Consider the following 19,673-nt stretch of genomic DNA (forward strand, 5'->3'; position numbering starts at 1 on the left):
GTGCTTCTTTGTACACTACTTTGCCTGCCTACCGTCCAATGTTGTTAAAGGACGTAGTTTACTGTATGTTTCAATAGGGAATGATCGTTTGAATTTGACGCATCCATATCTCCTGTTCCTCAAGGAACACCTGGAGATCCTCAAAGAACCCTGGAGTTCCTCAAGGAACACCTGGAGATCCTCAAAGAACACCTGGAGTTCCTTAAGGAACCATTGCTAGTCGATGGTTCATATTTGCACATTCGGTTAGTTGAGCGATTCTTGGAGGAACCTTTAATGTTTTAACGTACAGTAGCAAACTAGAGCCGTGGCTTAGCCGACCATCCAACTGTGAGCAAGAACATCATGCAGAAACAACCTGCCGACCATCCAACTGTGAGCAAGAACATCATGCAGAAACAACCTGCCGACCATCCAACTGTGAGCAAGAACATCATGCAGAAACAACCTGCCGACCATCCAACTGTGAGCAAGAACATCATGCAGAAACAACCTGCCTACCATCCAACTGTGAGCAAGAACATCATGCAGAAACAACCTGCCGACCATCCAACTGTGAGCAAGAACATCATGCAGAAACAACCTGCCTACCGTCCAACTGTGAGCAAGAACATCATGCAGAAACAACCTGCCGACCATCCAACTGTGAGCAAGAACATCATGCAGAAACAACCTGCCGACCGTCCAACTGTGAGCAAGAACATCATGCAGAAACAACCTGCCTACCGTCCAACTGTGAGCAAGAACATCATGCAGAAACAACCTGCCGACCATCCAACTGTGAGCAAGAACATCATGCAGAAACAACCTGCCGACCATCCAACTGTGAGCAAGAACATCATGCAGAAACAACCTGCCGACCGTCCAACTGTGAGCAAGAACATCATGCAGAAACAACCTGCCGACCATCCAACTGTGAGCAAGAACATCATGCAGAAACAACCTGCCGACCGTCCAACTGTGAGCAAGAACATCATGCAGAAACAACCTGCCGACCATCCAACTGTGAGCAAGAACATCATGCAGAAACAACCTGCCGACCATCCAACTGTGAGCAAGAACATTATGCAGAAACAACCTGCCGACCATCCAACTGTGAGCAAGAACATCATGCAGAAACAACCTGCCTACCGTCCAACTGTGAGCAAGAACATCATGCAGAAACAACCTGCCGACCATCCAACTGTGAGCAAGAACATCATGCAGAAACAACCTGCCTACCGTCCAACTGTGAGCAAGAACATCCATAGCGGCGGGAAGTAGGGGTGCTTAAGGGTGCTACAGCACCTTCTGAAAAATCGGAATAAAATTAGTTATTATTTCACTGGGCCTTTACTAGTCCTGTATTAGTGGAACGATACAGCAGGTTGTAACACCGGGCCTTTACTTAGTTTAGTTTAGTTTATTAATTTGACCATTTAAAAAAAACAAGCACACATAAAACTTAAAAGCCATACATGCACATGAATAAAATCATTGAGGATAACACACAATAAAGTCTGGGACTTATTTCCATTGTGGTCCTCTTGAGACAAGATGGCTAGACAGGATCCAACACAGTATGGCAGTGAAATAATACAACAAAAACAGAGAAGAAGAACATCTATCTCATCATTCCAGTTACATCATAGGGGTTATTCATATGGGCACAGAAGACATCAAACAGATTTTACTTTATTTTTTAAAGCTGCCCAGAGAGGATGTTGTTTTTATAGGCAGAGGCAACTCATTCCATTCTGAGGCTCCAGTATACAAGAAAGTACCTTTCCCAGCATTACTCCTGAACCTGTATAAGCACACAACAGCAACACCTGATCTGGTGCTGTGATTGTGTGCATCCCTAACACGAGGAAAGTAATCACTTAGATATCTGGGCGCAGGACCATAAATACTCCTGTAAACCAAACCTATTCTAATCTGGAACACCCTCAACAGGCAGCCAGTTTAGTTCCTGAAAGCAGCTCCTGCCTATGTGAGTACGTGGACTCACCTTCAATACTACCCTGATCAACTTATTCTGGGCTATCTGGAGCTTCCCCTTCATACGTTTAGATAAGCCCCCAAACCAGAAAGTACTAGCATAGTCAAAATGGCATTGAATGAGGGCAGTAGCTAGCACTTTCATGGAGTCCTTATCAAGCAGCTTGGACTTTCTAGCCAAAAACTTAATCCTGGCATTAACCTTCCCTAGCACCTTATTGGCCATGCTCACACCTCCCAAGCTTCCATCAAGGATACATCCCAAGTAGCTAACAGAGGTTTTAGTAGTCAGCACCTCAACCCCTAACTCCACTCTGATTTCAGACAACCTACACAATTTAGGTCTGGATCCAAAAATAATTGAATAATTTAAAACATCAATGTACACACAATACCCCATAATGAATAAGCAAAAACAGGTTTTAAATGTTTGCAAATGTATTAAAAATGAAAAACCTGAAAATAGTTGTGCTGCGACGCTCCCCATCCAACCTGACATACACTACCGGTCCAAAGTTTTAGAACACCTACTCTTTCAAGGGTTTTTCTTTATTTTTACTAATTTCTACATTGTAGAATAATAGTGAAGCCATCAAAACTATGAAATAACACATATTGAATCATGTAGTAACCAAAAAAGTCTTAAACAAATCAAAATATATTTTATATTTGAGATTCTTCAAATAGGTACCCTTTGTTTGGATGACAGCTGTGGCAGAAGAATCAGATGCATTTGAGCCATTCAGTTGTGTTGTGACCAGTCCATATAATGGCAAGAACATGTCAAATAAGCAAAGAGAAACGACAGTCCATCATTATTTTAAGACATGAAGGTCAGTCAATCCTGAACATTTCAAGAACTTTTAAAGTTTCTTCAAGTGCAGTCGCAAAAACCATCAAGCGATATAATGAAACTGACTCTCATGAGGACCGCCACAGGAATGGAAGACCCAGAGTTACCTCTGCTGCAGAGGATAAGTTCATTAGAGTTACCAGCCTCAGAAATTGCAGCCCAAATAAATGCTTCACGGAGTAACAGACACATCTCAACATCAACTGTTCAGAGGAGGCTGTGTGAATCAGGCCAAAGAAACCACTACTAAAGGACACCAATAAGAAGAAGAGACTTGTTTGGGCCAAGAAACACAAGCAATGGACATCAGACCGGTGGAAATTTGGTCTGGAGTCCAATTTTAAGATTTTTGGTTCCAATCGCCGTGTCTTTTCTTTGCCTCCACAATCCCTCGACCTCAACCAAATTGAGATGGTTTGGGATGAGTCAGACCGCAGAATTAAGGTAAAGCAGCTAACAAGTGCTCACCATATATGGGAACTCCTTCAAGACTGTTGGAAAAGCATTCCAGGTGAAGCTGGTTGAGAGAATGCCAAGAGTGTGCAAAGCTGTTATCAAGGCAAAGGGTGGCTATTTGAAGAATCTCAAATATAAAATATATTTAGATTTTTTCAAACACTTTTTGGGTTACTACATGTGAATTACTATATGTGTTATTTCATAGTTTTGATGTCTTCACTATTATTCTACAATGTAGAAAATAGTAAAAATGAAGAAAACCCTTGAATGAGTTAGTGTTCTAAAACTTTTGACCGGTAGTGTAGCTTGAGAGGATCTGCAGAGAAGGTTGGGAGAAACTCCCCAAATACAGGTGTGACAAGGTTATAGCGTCATACCCAAGAAGACTCAATGCTGTAATCGCTGCCAAAGCTGCTTCAACAAAATACTGAGTAAAGGGTCTGAATACTTATGTAAATGTGATATTTCAGTTAATTATTTTTTATACATTTGCAAAAAAATCGAAAAACCTGTTTTTTCTTTGTCATTGTATGTAGATTGATGAGGAAAAAAATACAATTTAATACATTTTAATGTAAGGCTGTAACATAACAAAATGTGGAAAAAGTCAAGCGGTCTGAATACTTCCCGAATGCACTGTACATATATTTTTTATGTTTATCTTACATAATATAATGTAAAAGTATGCATTAAGGTGTCTGTAATAGAATAAACAAATGTAGACATTAATAAAAGCCTTTCTATAGCTACAATTGAGGAGTACCAAGATGGCTTGCGCAGTGGCTTCAATTCAGTCATCCTGGGTTTATACACATTGTTGGTGGCACCATGTCTGTGCATGCCAGTTGATGGAAAAGTACCAGAGAGAAAAAGAGAGAGAGCGAGAGAGAGAGAGAGAGAGTTGGGGTCTGGTGGGGCGAGACAGTGTTTTCTCTGTCTCATGCAGGCGTCCGGCCTCTCTCTCTCTCTCCCCCTCCCTCCCTCCCTCCCTGCCGCCGCTTCTCCAGCTCAGACTCACATCTCCCATTGACAGATTATCAGAAATGTCCGGCACTGCTTCACCGCGTCAGCTAGAAGCCTCATTCCCCCTGGGGCCAAATAACACTAACTGTCCATGTATGCGTGGGGCTGAGAACACACACACAGACGGAGACAGAGATACACACATGGACGGAGACACACGCACACACACATACAAACAGTCTTTAACTGCCCAAGCTTCTCTGCACCTTTCTGGGATCACATTCCAACGACCTGAGCCCTCCGCTCCTCTCGCCCGTATCGCCCGTCTCGCCACGTTATTTTCCCAAGCCTGGAGAAATGTGTTTGTTTTCCGAGTGAGACTGTGTTTTCCGAGGAATCGAAAGAGGTTACCAAAGGGATTAGAGGGGTAGGGGGTTGGTAGAGAGGAGTGGGAGGGGGACAGATGCCAGTCTCCTAATTCCGTGCCACATGCAAACTGGTGCCAAACTGGACGGGCAAAGTGGCCTGGCATCCTGACAATGACCAGACCAGAAACTACACTAGTGCCGTCTGTGGTTAGGGGTCGTGTTGTCTGTGTGGCTCTGGATAAGAGCGTCTGCTAAATTACTTAAATGTAATGTAATGTTAGGGGTCGTGTTGTCTGTGTGGTTAGGGGTTGTGTTGTCTGTGTGGTTAGGGGTCCTGTTGTCTGTGTGGTTAGGGGTCATGTTGTCTGTGTGGTTAAGGGTCGTGTTGTCTGTGTGGTTAGGGGTCCTGTTGTCTGTGTGGTTAGGGGTCATGTTGTCTGTGTGGTTAAGGGTCGTGTTGTCTATATTTTTCCTGACCAAGACCCACTGTGGTCAAAACACTAGGATGTGATTGTTAAAAGGTATACATTCCTAGAAATAAAGGTGTTATCCTGAACCCATAGGAGAACCATTTGAACAACCCTTTTTGCTTCCAGGTAGAACCTTTTTGGTTCCTGGTAGAACCCTTTTGGTTTCCATGTAGGACCCTTTCCACAGAGGGTTCCACATGGAACCTACGTGGAACCAAAAATGATTCTCCCTTGAACAAAAAATGGTTATCCTACGGGGACATCCGAAGAACCCTTTTGGAACCCTTTTTTCTAAGAGTGTATGTCTTGCCTGACCAATACACAATACATTGTGGCTGAAGTGTTGTGAAGCTACTTACTCTGTCTGACCAATACCCATTGATGTAAAAGTCCATCCATTGATGTGAATTACTGGGATGTGGTTGAGTGTCGTGAAGCTTAAAGAACCGAGGTATCTAAACAGTGTGTATGGTTGTGATAGAAACCTCCAGGACTCGAATGGGGAAACTTAAGACCACTAAAGTTCATATACAGTTTGGAGTGATTAACACGATGTTTAGCATATTTATATGCTTTCTATTTCTGCAATACACATGAATTCCAGTTTTCTATTCGTAACACACGGTGCGGGTCGATGGTCACTAGACTTGGTGCTGAATGTTATGCATCATTCTCATATCTGTTGATAGTGATTGATGACAGACTGGAGGTACAAGGACAGAGGACACACTGATTATTCACTGTTATACATTTTGCTTGGCTAATTATAGCCTAATGTTAGCTAGCTAACATTGATCCTGGTTGGTTAGCTACCTGCAGATTCATGCAGGGTAGTAACGTCATGAGTGATTATGGTTAATTGTTTAGCTAGCTAGCTAGCTACATGTCTTAACAAAAGACTCCACTATGCAAGTATCCATTTCAATAGAATGTCACTGTGACAACTGTTGATAGACGTAGCTGGTAAATTCGCTCTGGCTATCTACTCCGATTTCCGACCCCGGGTAAGATAGTCTAGCTAGCTACATTTTCAGATATTACAAGTTTCAAATTTTGACATGAAGTCTTTCCATTTCAAGTTAAAGTGTACTGTTAGATAGCTAGCTAACGTTAGCTGGCTGGCTCGCTAGCTAACGTTACATGTATGATCTTATTACTTGTATCTCAGAGCTATTTGCTTTGCTAGTTATAGTCTAATGTTAGCTAGCTAACATTGAACCTGGTTGGTTAGCTACCTGCAGATTCATGCAGGGTAGTAACGTCATGAGTTGGGATTATGGTTCATTGTTTAGCTAGCTACATGTCTTAACAAAAGACTCCACTATGCAAGTGTCCATTGTAATAGAATGTCACTGCGACAACTGTTAGCCAATTAGCTTGGGTGCTTGACTGCTGTTGTTAGGACAGAAGCTCGCATCAACCCTTAAAGAGATTGGCTGAACTAAAGCTTAAGAGGGTGTGAATGATGCTAAATGGGTGTAGACAAAGAAGAGCTCTCCAGTAGGTACCAAAAATATTCAAAGGCCATTTTCTCAAAAGTGAGGTTACAAGGTTATCAACTTTCAAAGCAGAATTGCTTTCCCATTGAAGCTCTGTGTCTCTGCTTTTATCCAATGTAAAAAACACAATTTCAAATTTTTCTACAGTACATAAGACCGAATCAAGGCTCTGAGATACGAATAATAAGATTGTATACGTAGCGTTAGCTAGTGAGCTAGTCAGCTAACATTAACTCGCTAGCTAACAGTACACTTTAACTTGAAATGAAAACGACTTTGTCAAAATTAGAAACATGTAATATCTGAAAATGCAGCTAGCTAGACTATTTTACCCGTATACATCATGGTTGGATGCTTCTCCCTGTCACAGATGCCATGGTTGCCCTTAGTTTGAAAATGTAATCCGAAAACAGGTGTTTTCTCCATCTCCTTAGCTATCATACTCGAATTCCACTGATTTCAAAACTCGTTCCTCCAGAAAGTGGAGAGCAACACTTATGCAGTTTTACTACACGATACATTTAAAAAAAGCTGCATTAGACAGGATTACCTAGACGTACTGACCAGCTCAACTAGACAGAAGCGTGCTATATAGCAGACCACTCTGAACTCATCTCTCGGCATGTCCAGCCCACTCATTATCTCAGCCAATCTTGGTTAGCGGGAAGGTTGCTGACTTTTTCTGTGGCTAAACCAGCTAGGCCCTTAATTTAACAATTTTATTCGAATTTACAGATTGAATACAAGTTTGTTAGTTAGGCACATGAAAGTTCACATGTTCCAGAAGGCATTTATATACATAAAAAATGTATTAAAAAAATATTGCGTTCAAATGGCTCTCGTGACATACGTGACATACGTGACCCGTGACATACGCCTAGTTTCCTGAAATGGGTCACATAATGTATTGACGACATTCAACACTCTCTTTACCTTTATCTTTCTCTCTCTTCCCCATCTCTATCGATCTCTCTCCCTCTCAATCTACTCTCCCTCATTCCTATCCTCTCTCTACCCCATCTCTTCATTGAACTATCTCTCTCCCTTGCCTTTTTCCACCTTTCTCTCTCACTCCCTTTCTCTCCTTCATCTTCCTTCTCCAACCCTTTTCCTCTCCTCCATCCCCACTTTCTCTTTCCTTTCCTTCCTCCTCCTCCCTTTCTTTCTCCTCCCTCCTCCTCCCTCGCTTCCCCACCAGCTGTAAGGATGAAGATTGAGAACAGCCTGCCCCGCCCCCAGCTCCCCGAGACTCCGCCCCAGACAGGCCTGCAGTTCACCGTGGCGACGGAGGAGGACTTTGATGAGATCATGGCCATAAGCCAAGACATCTACGGAGGGCTGGACTACCTACCGACGCGCTACACCGCCTGGCTATCCGAGTCCAACCGCACTGTCATACTGGCCCGCAAACAGGGCAAAGTGGTGAGAAAAAGTTATAAAGTGTGTCATAAACCTGTTATAGCATGTGTATAAGGGTTCTATTAAGGTGTTATAAGAGTGTTATGAACGCTTACAGGCATGGCTGTCCGAGAGCAACCGCACCGTCATACTGGCACGTAAGCTGGTCAAAGTGGTGAGAAATGGTTATTAAAGAGTGTTATAAATGTGTTATAGCATGTATATAAGGCCATTATAAGGGCTATATTAGAAGCTACCAGTATCTGCTACATCGCCTCGCTGTCTGAGACCAACCTGCCGCCACACTACTGCTTTGCACACAAGCAGGGAAAAGTGTTGTGAGAAGGAGTGACAAAAGCATTACAAGGGTGTTACCATAGAAATAGAATCCATGTTAGAAGAGTCCTAAAGGAACCTGGAGATGAGAAATGTTCTACTTTGGAACCATTGAGAGTTCTATTACCTAGAAACAACCATGAAAAAATGACAAGAAAATTACTCACAAAATGTATTTTTCAGTTATTCATAATCTCCCTTTGTTCCCCCCCCCCCCCCCCCCTCTTTCCTCCCCATCTCCTTCTCCTTTATCCCTCTCTTCTTCGTTTCTCCCCTCTTCCCCCAACAGATTGCCCTGGAGTCGGTGTGTGTGATTGACGATGGTGAGACCATGCTGGTGGAGGGGTTACGTGTGGCCCCCCAGGAGAGGGGGAAGGGCGTGGCAGGGGTGCTGCTACGGTTCTGCTCTCAACTGGTCAAGTCCAAGTGGCCTGAGGTGAAGGTGACCAGGCTGACCCGCGATGACCAGCTGGGGCCCAAGGACTTCCAGAAGTACCGCCTCATCACCAAACAGGTAGGTATTGGTTGATTATTTAATTGCTTGGTTGATTGGTTAATTGCTTGGTTGATTGGTTAATTGCTACGTTGATTGGTTAATTGATTGATTTGTACCATAAGTCAAGTATTCCAAGTTGTCCATTTTGTTTCTAGTTATTTCTATAGTCCTTATATTTGTGACTAGACTCAGATTTAATTCAAGCCATTATAACTCAAATCTACTTTTGCAGTTTACAAAGAATTGTCAGGGAAGCATGTTTTACCAAAATCACAGATTTAACCTTTCACAATGCTTAATTATGTGATACATTTGATTCACAGTCTATTATCCAACCATACAACTCTTTACCCTACGTCATTTCACCACTGCCTCTCTCCCTAAGGGCATACTGCTGGTTCGCTTCAACTCTGAAGATCTCAAGCTCCGGCTCTCCGAACTGGGGCCGGTTGTGACCCTCCCCACCTACTCCGAGGGTACCCCCCAGGGTTCTGACACCCCTCTGGTTCCCCCGGTCCTTCTGGACCTCAACGAGGCCCACCAGATGTTCCTCAACTCGGGCCTGATGTCCGACGTGGTCCCTAACGCTACCATCGTCCAGGACTGGCAGCCGTTCAAGCTCGTGCCCAGCAACATGGTCATTCTTCTGAAGAAGGTAAGATTATAATCACAGGAGGAACACAATGAAAATAAGTCAGTTGACTTTATCATGCTTTAGGATTGCAAAATTCTGGAAACATTCAGAAGACTTTGTGTTTTTAAATCATTGATGAATTTTTATGTATTGTTATACTCCCATGGCTGAAGCAGCTCTATATGTATTTCAAATTTCTCAAATAAAATGTATGAATTGATTAATTCAAGGACATCGACTGGATGGTGGACGACCGCTGCACCCCCACTGTGGCCAGCCTGTGCACCCACCCCTTCTGGGTTCCCGGAGGTCCTCGCGGAGTTGGGACGGACACGTACTACCTCAACATCGACGTGTTTGGCAAGGACATAGGCCTTGTGCTCCATCAGTTCCTGAGTCACCTGAGGCGCCACGCCACCACCCTGAAGGGGCACGTCATGTGCCAGATGTTCCTGGATCCTCCCATGTGGAAACCCATGGCCGAATTCTGTTGCCAGACACTGAATGTGGAGCTGGTGAAGGAATACACGGAGCAGTGCGTGGTCGAGTCGGATGTCGTGTAGCCCGGAGGAAGAGGGAGGAGGAAGAGGATGAGGAAGAGGAGAGACAAGACGGAGGAAGAAACATGAAAAAAATTGAAAAGTTTCCAGAGACCCAATGAACGAATGAACCTCATGAAATGGAAAAGTTCCCCAAGAAACTTCAGAAGGATTGGCAACAACCTCCCTAAGAAACTATAGCGAAACACCTCAGAAGCTGCATTATATTTGCAATATGTTTGATTTGAACACTACCGCTAACAAAAATATTTTACAAAAAAAAAGGCAGCTACATGAAATACTTTTGACTAATTAGTTTGAATTAGTTTCTCACAGTTTTTTTTACCATTTAGTCATTTACACAAATCTAGCTCTTAACAACAGGATGCTAATGTTAGTTCCTTTAAAAAAGAAAAAAAGAAAAATGCAAGCTAGCTTGGAGAATATCATGCCTTTCAATCTTTTTAATGTAAATATAAAGTATAAATATGTACACATTCTGAATTGCAAATAAGTCTGCACAACTCTTGAGGCACTTTATGAAACCATATGGGCTGTTGTGCTAAAGTGCAAGTGATGACGGGAGGAGGAGAGGAGTCATTTAACTTTTAGAAATAACAGAATATAACTGATTTAGAACGCATCACTCCCATGGTAACGGTAGAAATCCTTATGGACCTATTCTATCCAACACCAAATCCCAAAATACTTTCCAACAAACAATAGCTCTTCAGTGAATCTTACAGAGCATTTGCACGCTTATAATTCACACAAAATGGCTGAAATGGAACAGCTATAATTACACTGAAACGGAACGCTTATAACACTAAAACATGGCCAGTTTTGCTTTTAAAACTATTTCATTTTTTTAAACAATTGCTCAGTTGTTATGTTTTTAAGCACTTAATCATATTGATAATTTATTGTTACTTTTCCTCGTGTACTTGAATGCAACCGTAGTATCTAAAGAGGTAATATATTATCAGCAGAAGCTTTCTGGAGGCTTTCTAATACTTAATGTGCAATCCAAGCTTACTCTATAGTACATTGCTAATAGTGTGAAAAAGGGAGCTGTACTTATTACTTTACAGTATACCACAAAGACTAAAACAATTTAACTAATATAGTTCTGATTGACTTAACATTAACAACATTGTTCAGTAGCTAGAGAAATAATTCCATGGTAAATTTCACCATCGCAAATATTAGCTGACAACCTTTGTAAAGATTGAATTGTAGTCCCTCATCAACATAGACTCAGTCATCAGACATGCTGTGAAACAGCCCTCTGAAACCATTTTAAGCTTCGTAGCGACTCTAAGATGCTTCATAACCCCTCTACGAAGCTCCATAGCTACCCTAAGAAGCTTCATAAGCTTTGGGACATGATCAGAGCTCAGCTAAGCAAATGGGACACCCTTTGCTCTCGAAGGTTTCATAACCACTTTACTAAGCTTCGTAGCCACTCTAAGATGCTTCATAACCACTCTACTAAGCTTCATAGCCACTCTAAGAAGCTTTATAAGCTTTCGGCTCTTGAACGTTCCCTTTAAGACATGATGCCCTTGACACGACGTAGCACTGAACGAGCCTACATTGCAACCCCCAACTTGAGACTAAAACCACTACAGATCAGTTACTGGCCACTTCACTGACTCCAACCTGCCCTCGTTGTAAAAGGGACCTTGTTGTAAAGGATGAAATGGACGGAGGAAGAGAATACCTTTTTATTTTTTGGTAGACTGATCAGTGACTCTGACTCTAAAGGATGAACGCACTCACCCATGATAAATGACGGATTTAGGACTGGATCGATATCGGACGATGGATGAGATGCCTGGAGAAAGTGGAATGAAGAATGAAGCAAATTATATACCGGATTCCATATTCTTCAAAACAACCAAACAATGCTTTGTCAAGGCTGACAATGATTTTCTCAGTTCTCTGAGAAGCACTTCCTATTTTTTTTCACCGATCGAAGAAGCAAACATGGACTGACCCCCCTTTTTTGCTGTGGCGAGTCGTGAGGAAGCCAAAGATGTAGATGAAGATGTGAGTGGCCTGACTCCAGTGGTGAAGAGAAGAAGCAGTACACAGTCATTCCTACACCACCCCACCCTTGTCTCTAAAGGCATTCCCCTACACAATATACGAAACCCCACATGAAACCCCCCAATCAAATAATTTCTAAGAAATTCTCCATAATACGGGAAGGTGGAGCTTTTCCTCACAAGCCCATACAACCCCTCTTTCCATTTCTCTTCATGAATAGATTGAAGACCAATTTAAAGCCACTGAGTTTAAAACATCACTATTGGCTGGTCAAAGGTAAGGTTCCCTGGATGTACTGTCGTATCCATGCCGACCATCTGGTGTATGTAAATGATCTTGGAGAGCGTGCTTTCCTGCTGCTAGTGTGTGCCCACAAGACCAGATGATTTACTAAACTTATTGTTCAGAAAACCGCCTAGTTAAATTTCTCCCTATTATTTTAAAGCTGGTTTGAACAATTCAGATTTTGACTTCGTAGGCTACGCCACAACACGAGAGTAGTCGTTTTGAATTTACCTTGGTGGTGGTTGGACATTTAATGAATAGAGCTCAGTGTATTTACAAAAGGTCACTGAGATGGGAGAATATGAGCTAATTTGTCTCTCTGATAAGACAGAATACTGTTTAACATTTTAAAAACTCCAGTCCAGTCCACACCCCATATCTGTGTCGGAACGGTCTGTCTGCACGATTGGCAAATGGAAAGCAGTTCTACTGTTACTTCGTGTTCTCCTTATCTCGCCATGGTAAAGATGGAGCTTTCAGTTGTTAAAAGCATCTGAGTGCGAGTGAGGAATGTGATTTTATAATTCCACAGTGTCAAGGTGGTGTTGGTGTTAGTGGTGGTAGTGGACTTTGCATGGTCACAGACACACAGTGTTGTATTGTATGACTGCCAATATACCCTGCAGAGTCCACAGATCAACTGATCCAATGGCTTTCCAAGACCATATGGCTAAAATGGATACCAGTACTCCGCAGCACGTCCAGGGATACGACAGGTTGGAGGGTATTTGGTTGGAGGGTGAACACAGTCTTTGATATGATGCACACAGACATGTATTAAAAACTACAAAACTATTCCCACAGCCTCACCACGCCCATGCAATCTATTGCCCAAATGCCCACTACTTACCCACCCAACAACATGTTCAAATCAATGTTGTATCCACTACCACGATAGGGACAAGGTTGTTGTCGTACAAACTGCCTCAGTCCTCAACATACCCATCCAGCAAAGACTATCTCCCCCTACACTCCATCTTCATACGGACTAGACATTATGGTTTTATCTTAATTGTTGTCTGGTGAATTGGTGGTTTGTCACTGTCACCTGGTATATTTCTACATTGTATATTTCTATATTTGACATACAGATATATGCACAGTACTTCAAGGGGATGTGAAGGTTGAAATAAGATGCAGTACTGTAGGTGTCTTTTGTCTTGTTCCTGAAGGTATGTTTTGTGTGTTTGAGGGAAAGCTCGAAGGAGAATGTTTGGTAGAGATCCAAGGAGATTTGATTGGTTATAGAGTGCTCCAAATCGGATAATTCCGGACTCATTCCAGAATTTAAATAATTCCGGGCACTCTTAAAAGATTATGTAGCAGTACAAGTCATCCACTGTTGTAAAATGGGAACTCTCCTTCCTCCCTTGTCCCCCATTCCACACAAACACAGCCGAGAGAACAAATGTTGTTGAACCAACAGCCTTGGGAATAGATATGATGGACAGGGTCTATATTTAAGGGTTTCCTAAAGCACTGTGTATTAGTATGTGACATGCATTTTACATGTGAAAGATACTGTATGGTAATGTACTAAACCAGGAGGAGGGTATTTAATGCTCTCCCTTGATGAGGGGTTCTTAACACAATGAGGTTACTGTTACTGCACTGTGCTGCCATTGAGTCGGAGCTCGGTCTGAGGGCGGTAAAGTAAGCACTTTGTTCAGCCGATTCATTGGCTCTCTGCTGCTGTGATAATGGCGGAGAGGGCAGCAGGCCAGCGAGGGAAACCGAAAGGATGTACCATCAGTCATTCATAGTTCTAACTGAACAGCTGATGTGTTCTGATGTGTTCTGATGTGTTCTGTCGCTCTGTCATCGTCGTCAAGGTCGATGTTAATCAGCCACGGTTATGGAGCAAACATTAGATTGGCCCTATTATTGAATAATTTCTCGTTATGAATCTGATTGCATGCTTAGTTCTGTATTTGCTGATTAAACATAAATATCATATTTTCCCCAAAAAAATATTTATTTTTATTAATTAAGACATTATCGATCTAGTTTGATGTACAAACCGTACTTCATTTGATGGCTGGTTATCATTTAGCTGTGACTCTAATTGTACAACTATATGCAGGTTCTTTGTGTGTCTTTTTTAAAATACTAATTATTTCCTCTTATATACCTTGTTTTCCACCTATCCCATTTTTTTTCATTTTAATTCTTCACCGCTTTTCACTTTGTTCTTAAAACCGCCACAACATGTAATCTCTTTAAATCTATATTTGGTCATTTTGAATACGGACACACCTACAGTATTATAAACAGCTGGAGCTGAGATGAAGTAGATGAATGAGAGAGGTGCTACAGTTCTTAGCATTTTGTCTGACAGAAAGTGTGCCAGGTGCCATGGTGACGTGGTTGAAACAGATGGGAGGAAGTTCAGAGATGAGCTTGTATTGATAACATAGCCTGATCCCAGATCTGTTTGCGTTTTAGCCAACTCCTCTGTCTATGATAGTCAGACAAATTTGGCTGAAGTACGTACTGATCTCGGACCATTATAGTGGCTAGTCTTAATAGTAGTTATGGCTATGCTTGGTGGTGGTGGAGAAGGGGAGAGTAAACCGAAACCCTCATCCCTCATTTATGAAATGGTGGAGGTGGAGGTCATAAAGATGAGGGGGATGGGGGAAGGAGAGGTCAGGGAGAGAGAGGGAAGGAGGGATGGTGTGGGTGTTGTGGAGGAGGAGATGAGGGAGTTTCTGTCTCTTATTGCAGTACCTAAGAGGCAAAACCAGGGGAGGATGGTTACAGTAGGTTACAGAACCCTGAAAAATTATATGAAGCTTTGTCGCCAAGCTAAGATGCTTTATAGCCACTCTATGAAGCTCCACACTGTAGAGTCTAATCTTTAACCAGCATGCACAGTATGTGGGTAAAAGTTCAGACAAAAACGTGGGGGAGACAGAGATAGCAACAGTAGGGAGAGGTGAATGACAATAGAGGACCAGGCCGGTCAAACTATTTATATCTACTACATTGTTATGTATCCACACTATGTACCCTTCTAGTGTCTAGGGCAGAGCACATGACTTCCTGGTTCTCTAGCTACCCATGGACAGCAGGTGTAAAACACTGATGACAATTTATCACTCACAACGCTGACATTGAGACACTGACTAGACCAGAGCTCTCCAACCCTGTTCCTGGAGAGCTACCCTCCCGTAGCTTTTAATTCAACCCCAGTTGTAACTATCCTGATTTAGCTTATTAACCAGCTGGGTTATTAGAATCAGGTTCGCCGGTTTAGAGTTGGAGTGAAACCCGTGAGGACGGTAGCTCTCCAGGAACAGCGTTGGAGATCCCTGGTCTAGAGTCAGTGTGTCTCAATGTCAGTGTTGTGAGTGATAGATTGTCACCAGTGTTTACACCTGCTGTCCATGGGTAGCTAGAGAACCAGGAAGTCAAGTTAAAGCTGTTCTGTTTGCAGACTGAGGCTGTGTTCAGAGTGAACATCTATTCCCTACATAGTGCACACTAGGCAATAGTGTGCCATTTGGGATGCACAATCAGTGTCCTTTCCATGCTAAAATACATTTGGCTTATCGTTGAATCCCCTATGGTGAGGTGAGAGCCAGCAAGGTTTGTATTTATATCTATAGACTAACTCCACATGAGATGGAGTTGAAGACCCGTCACCTGCTAATATTAGGATACATGATACAGTAAGGCCCCTTAAACACACACTCACACACACACACACTTTATACACAGCCAGGAGAGTCTATTCCTCTCCTAAACTGCTTACTGCTTAGACAGTGACATTTAAGAGGCTACGACGACAGTTAGCTAGAGTTTCAGCTTTGTGTGTGTGTGGGTGCGTGTGTGTGTAGATGTGTGTGTGTGTGTGTGTGTGTGGGTGTATGTGAGTGTGTGTCTGTGTGTGTAATCTGTCGATGTGTCACAGTGTCTGGTTGCACGGCGAGAGACACAGAGACCCTTTTCAGGCAGATTTCTCAGCTGGTTGTGAATGGAAAGTCTGGCTGTGTCCCAAATGGCACCATGCTACCAATGTAGGGTACTACTTTTAACTAGGGCCCATAGGGAATAGGGTGAGATTTGGGGCAACAACTCTGCGAAAGAGAGAACGGGGGGAAGGGGCAGAGGAAAAAGAGGGAAGGGGGGAGAGGTTAGGGGAAAGAGAGAGAGAGTTTTTCAGATGCTTGTTGTGGGTTTTGGAGAGAGACAGATGGGTACCTACAGTACTGTCTGGTTTTATGGCCGTTGGAAGCTGCTGCTGTTGAATGTGGTTTTGGCTGGGTGTTTAATAAGGATCTAGGACTGCGTGGAATAGATTCAAGCAGCTGTCTCGTCCAGTCATTGGGATCGAGTAGCCACAAGTAATGTAGATGTACACACACACACACACACACGCACTTGCAACATATATAACACACACACACACGCGCACACACACACGCTTGCACATTTAACACATTTAACACATTCAAAAACAATTTTTTCATAATCCTATTTCTCTATATTTTCTAAATGAGTATTAACAATGACCCTAATGCATGTTTTATTATGGCCTTGTCGACTTCAGAAAGGGCTGTTGAATTTATATTTCATTTTGTTCTCGGTTTTTCATCCATTCATTTATTTGTTTATTTCTCCTTCTTTGAACCCTCTGTATTCAGACACATCTTAATCTATGACAACGATTAGGATCATTTTGTGCCCCCATTTTGTCTGAACCTGGGAAAGGAATCAAGAAGAGAAGCACAAATGAACCCTTGATTGCCTGACTACGAGCAAATATAAAGTCTTTGCCAAATTATAAATTCAACTAAAACCACCATCAAAACAAAACTGAAAATAAAACTGGAAAGACAAAACAAAACTGAAAAGGCAGCTGGAATTGACCAGTGGGTACAAGCTTTTGAAGTATGTTCTTCTTAATGCCCTGCTTAAGGGAAAAACAAAGAAAAAACCCTTGTGAAAAAAAAAAAATCTAATCTGACTACTTGGCCATACTGCACCATGCCGATGCCTCTTTTGTGAACAACTACTGTATTTGTGCTCTTGTGCAATTATCTCTTATGTTACTGTTGATGTGACATACTGTAAGGAACATGGGAGTGGTAGAAACCATAGGAATAGAAACATGGCCGCTGTTACCGTTGATTTGAATGGGAATGGCCGTTCTAGGAATTCTATTTCGATGGGTGAGAAACGCAGCTGGACCTTCTACCATATCAATCTGTGACCATGCATATAGCCCAAGTGTTGTGATAGCTAATCATGCTAACCGTGCTACGTGCATGTTATCCAACCCAAATTATCATCTGACTGTCCTGCATATACAGACAAGTAATATATGTGGTCTGGTCACGTTGATGTGTACATTGTAAATAACCTAAAAGCCTATCTATCCATCTGAAGGGAAGAAAACAAGACACAGCATATTGTAATTTTGTACGTTTGAACAGAGATTTTAGATGCTATATATATGCAAGATAAAAACAAACAGTAAAACACCGTTTCTGGTTACGTCTCCACACCCACGTTCTGAAAACCTTTTATATGGGGAATGATTTTTCTGTAACACCAGATGTGAAAGGGGGGGGTAGATTTCTGTGTAACACCAGACATGGTCATTCAGTGGGTTTTCATTCAATTCAATTCAAAGGTATTAGAGCTTTGTGATCAAATAGTCCACCAGCACATTCATTCCTTAGGTGATGTTGAGTGAATACTCTTACTCCGTTTCCTTATTTCTTTCTTCTTCACATCCAAACATGTAAAGAAAAGAAACAGCATACTATGATATTATTCCCTTTATTAGGTGGAATCCACCTGAACACTGGGGGTTTTGGGGTCTGAAGTCGTACCAAAGACTTCTCAGATGGTCTCCCAGGCAACGCGGCAAAGACCCAACTGTCAATCTATATACTATTGTTATCAGAATCAGCTTTGGTTATCTATGATAACAAGGTCCAAACACAGCTTCTCTGTACGACCTATACAAATTCTCCTAAATGTACCTGTGCAAAAATTGACTGATTCCAATAACTGCTGAGCCTGAAAGAGATTTAACAATAATTAGAGATATTTTGAGATTAGATATATCTGGATATGCCGAATAATCAAATTAAACAAACAGACAGCTGAGGTCAAAGACATGGCCACTGTTGCTCATGATTGTTTTTATTTTTCAACAACAAAAAATATTCACACTTACCTTGCCAAGCTTTCACTATAGCAGTCCAACTAAATGACCAATGTCTGATTAAACATACATACCTTATATAGACTTAGGTTAGATGAAAATGCCCAGACCTTGACCCCTGCTCAGAACCACCAAGGTCAAAGGTCATAGAGCAAAGGTTATGGTTCTGGAGTTTTCATTTAGCCCTTTTTCCTTGATATGACTGCAGCTGTTGAGTATCCCCTAGAGTTTCACAATTATATACGTACGGTGTAAAATATATTGTGCGTTGAAGCCTATATGTCATTGACTCACAGTTATAACAGGTTATAACCTATAATCAGGTTACACTGATCGATATATGCTAAAATGACAAGATCCTGTGAGATAAAAGACAGGATATATATTTATTAATCTCATAACTTTACAGTTTTAAATCATTTTAGTGAGGCTTCTTATTGGATTCACAGCTGTGTGTCTGTCGAGGTGGTAAATACAGTGGTCATGCCATTCGAAGGTATGTTGGTAATCTGGAAAAAAAGTATCTTTTTTTTTTCTTGGTCCTTCTATTCATTTTAATATGTTATTTTATACCCAACTTTCTCTGCTTATTCTCAAGCGGTGATTTGGATACTTTTTTTTGTTGTTGAAAAAAACAAACATTTTCGTTTTTTAAATGTATTATTATGCTTTTTGATTGTTATTATTTTTCAGTTTTCAGAAGCAATTTTTTTTTTTTTGCGACAGATGCAAAACTATTTTAAATACAATACTTAAAAAAACTACTTTACAATCTACGAGAGATCTATGGGATGTGTTTTTTTTTCTCCAATTCGGATGCAAAAATGTGTGTATGTTGGGGAGTGACGATGGGTATGGCACAGAAACATGTGGCTAGGTTTACACAGAGTCCAAACACACTCAACATAATACTTAAGAAATTTCTTAAGACAATACGTAAGATGCTAATTAATAAGATATGCATTTTTACTTTGTCTAGGGCAGTACTTATTCCTGTTTTGACCTAATGTTCGAGTTATGCATTTTTTAAAGTTGTCAAAGCTAGGCAAGTTAGCTAGTATTATTAACGTTGTAAAAACTAGACAGGTTAGCTAGTATTATTAACGTTGTATAAATATTAACGTTGTGCTACTATTATTTTTGGGGAAAGTATAGACTTA

The 19,673-nt window shown here is 41.6% G+C and overlaps 2 protein-coding genes across 2 annotated transcripts; both read left to right on the top strand.

The window, feature by feature from the left end:
* Nucleotides 1–345: 345 nt before the first annotated feature.
* LOC120030500 (repetitive proline-rich cell wall protein 2-like) lies at nucleotides 346–1,263 on the top strand. The gene has a single exon (XM_038975908.1). It carries the CDS (start codon nucleotides 346–348, stop codon nucleotides 1,261–1,263), a length of 918 nt encoding a protein of 305 aa, XP_038831836.1.
* Nucleotides 1,264–7,798: 6,535 nt separating this feature from the next.
* On the top strand, nucleotides 7,799–10,019 carry LOC120030326 (histidine N-acetyltransferase-like). The gene is made up of 4 exons (XM_038975690.1): nucleotides 7,799–8,014; nucleotides 8,616–8,840; nucleotides 9,208–9,477; nucleotides 9,687–10,019. Exons 1-4 carry the CDS (start codon nucleotides 7,799–7,801, stop codon nucleotides 10,017–10,019), a joined length of 1,044 nt encoding a protein of 347 aa, XP_038831618.1.
* Nucleotides 10,020–19,673: the final 9,654 nt, after the last annotated feature.

This window comes from Salvelinus namaycush, chromosome 36, assembly GCF_016432855.1.
Source record: "Salvelinus namaycush isolate Seneca chromosome 36, SaNama_1.0, whole genome shotgun sequence".
Classification (NCBI taxonomy): domain Eukaryota; kingdom Metazoa; phylum Chordata; class Actinopteri; order Salmoniformes; family Salmonidae; genus Salvelinus; species Salvelinus namaycush.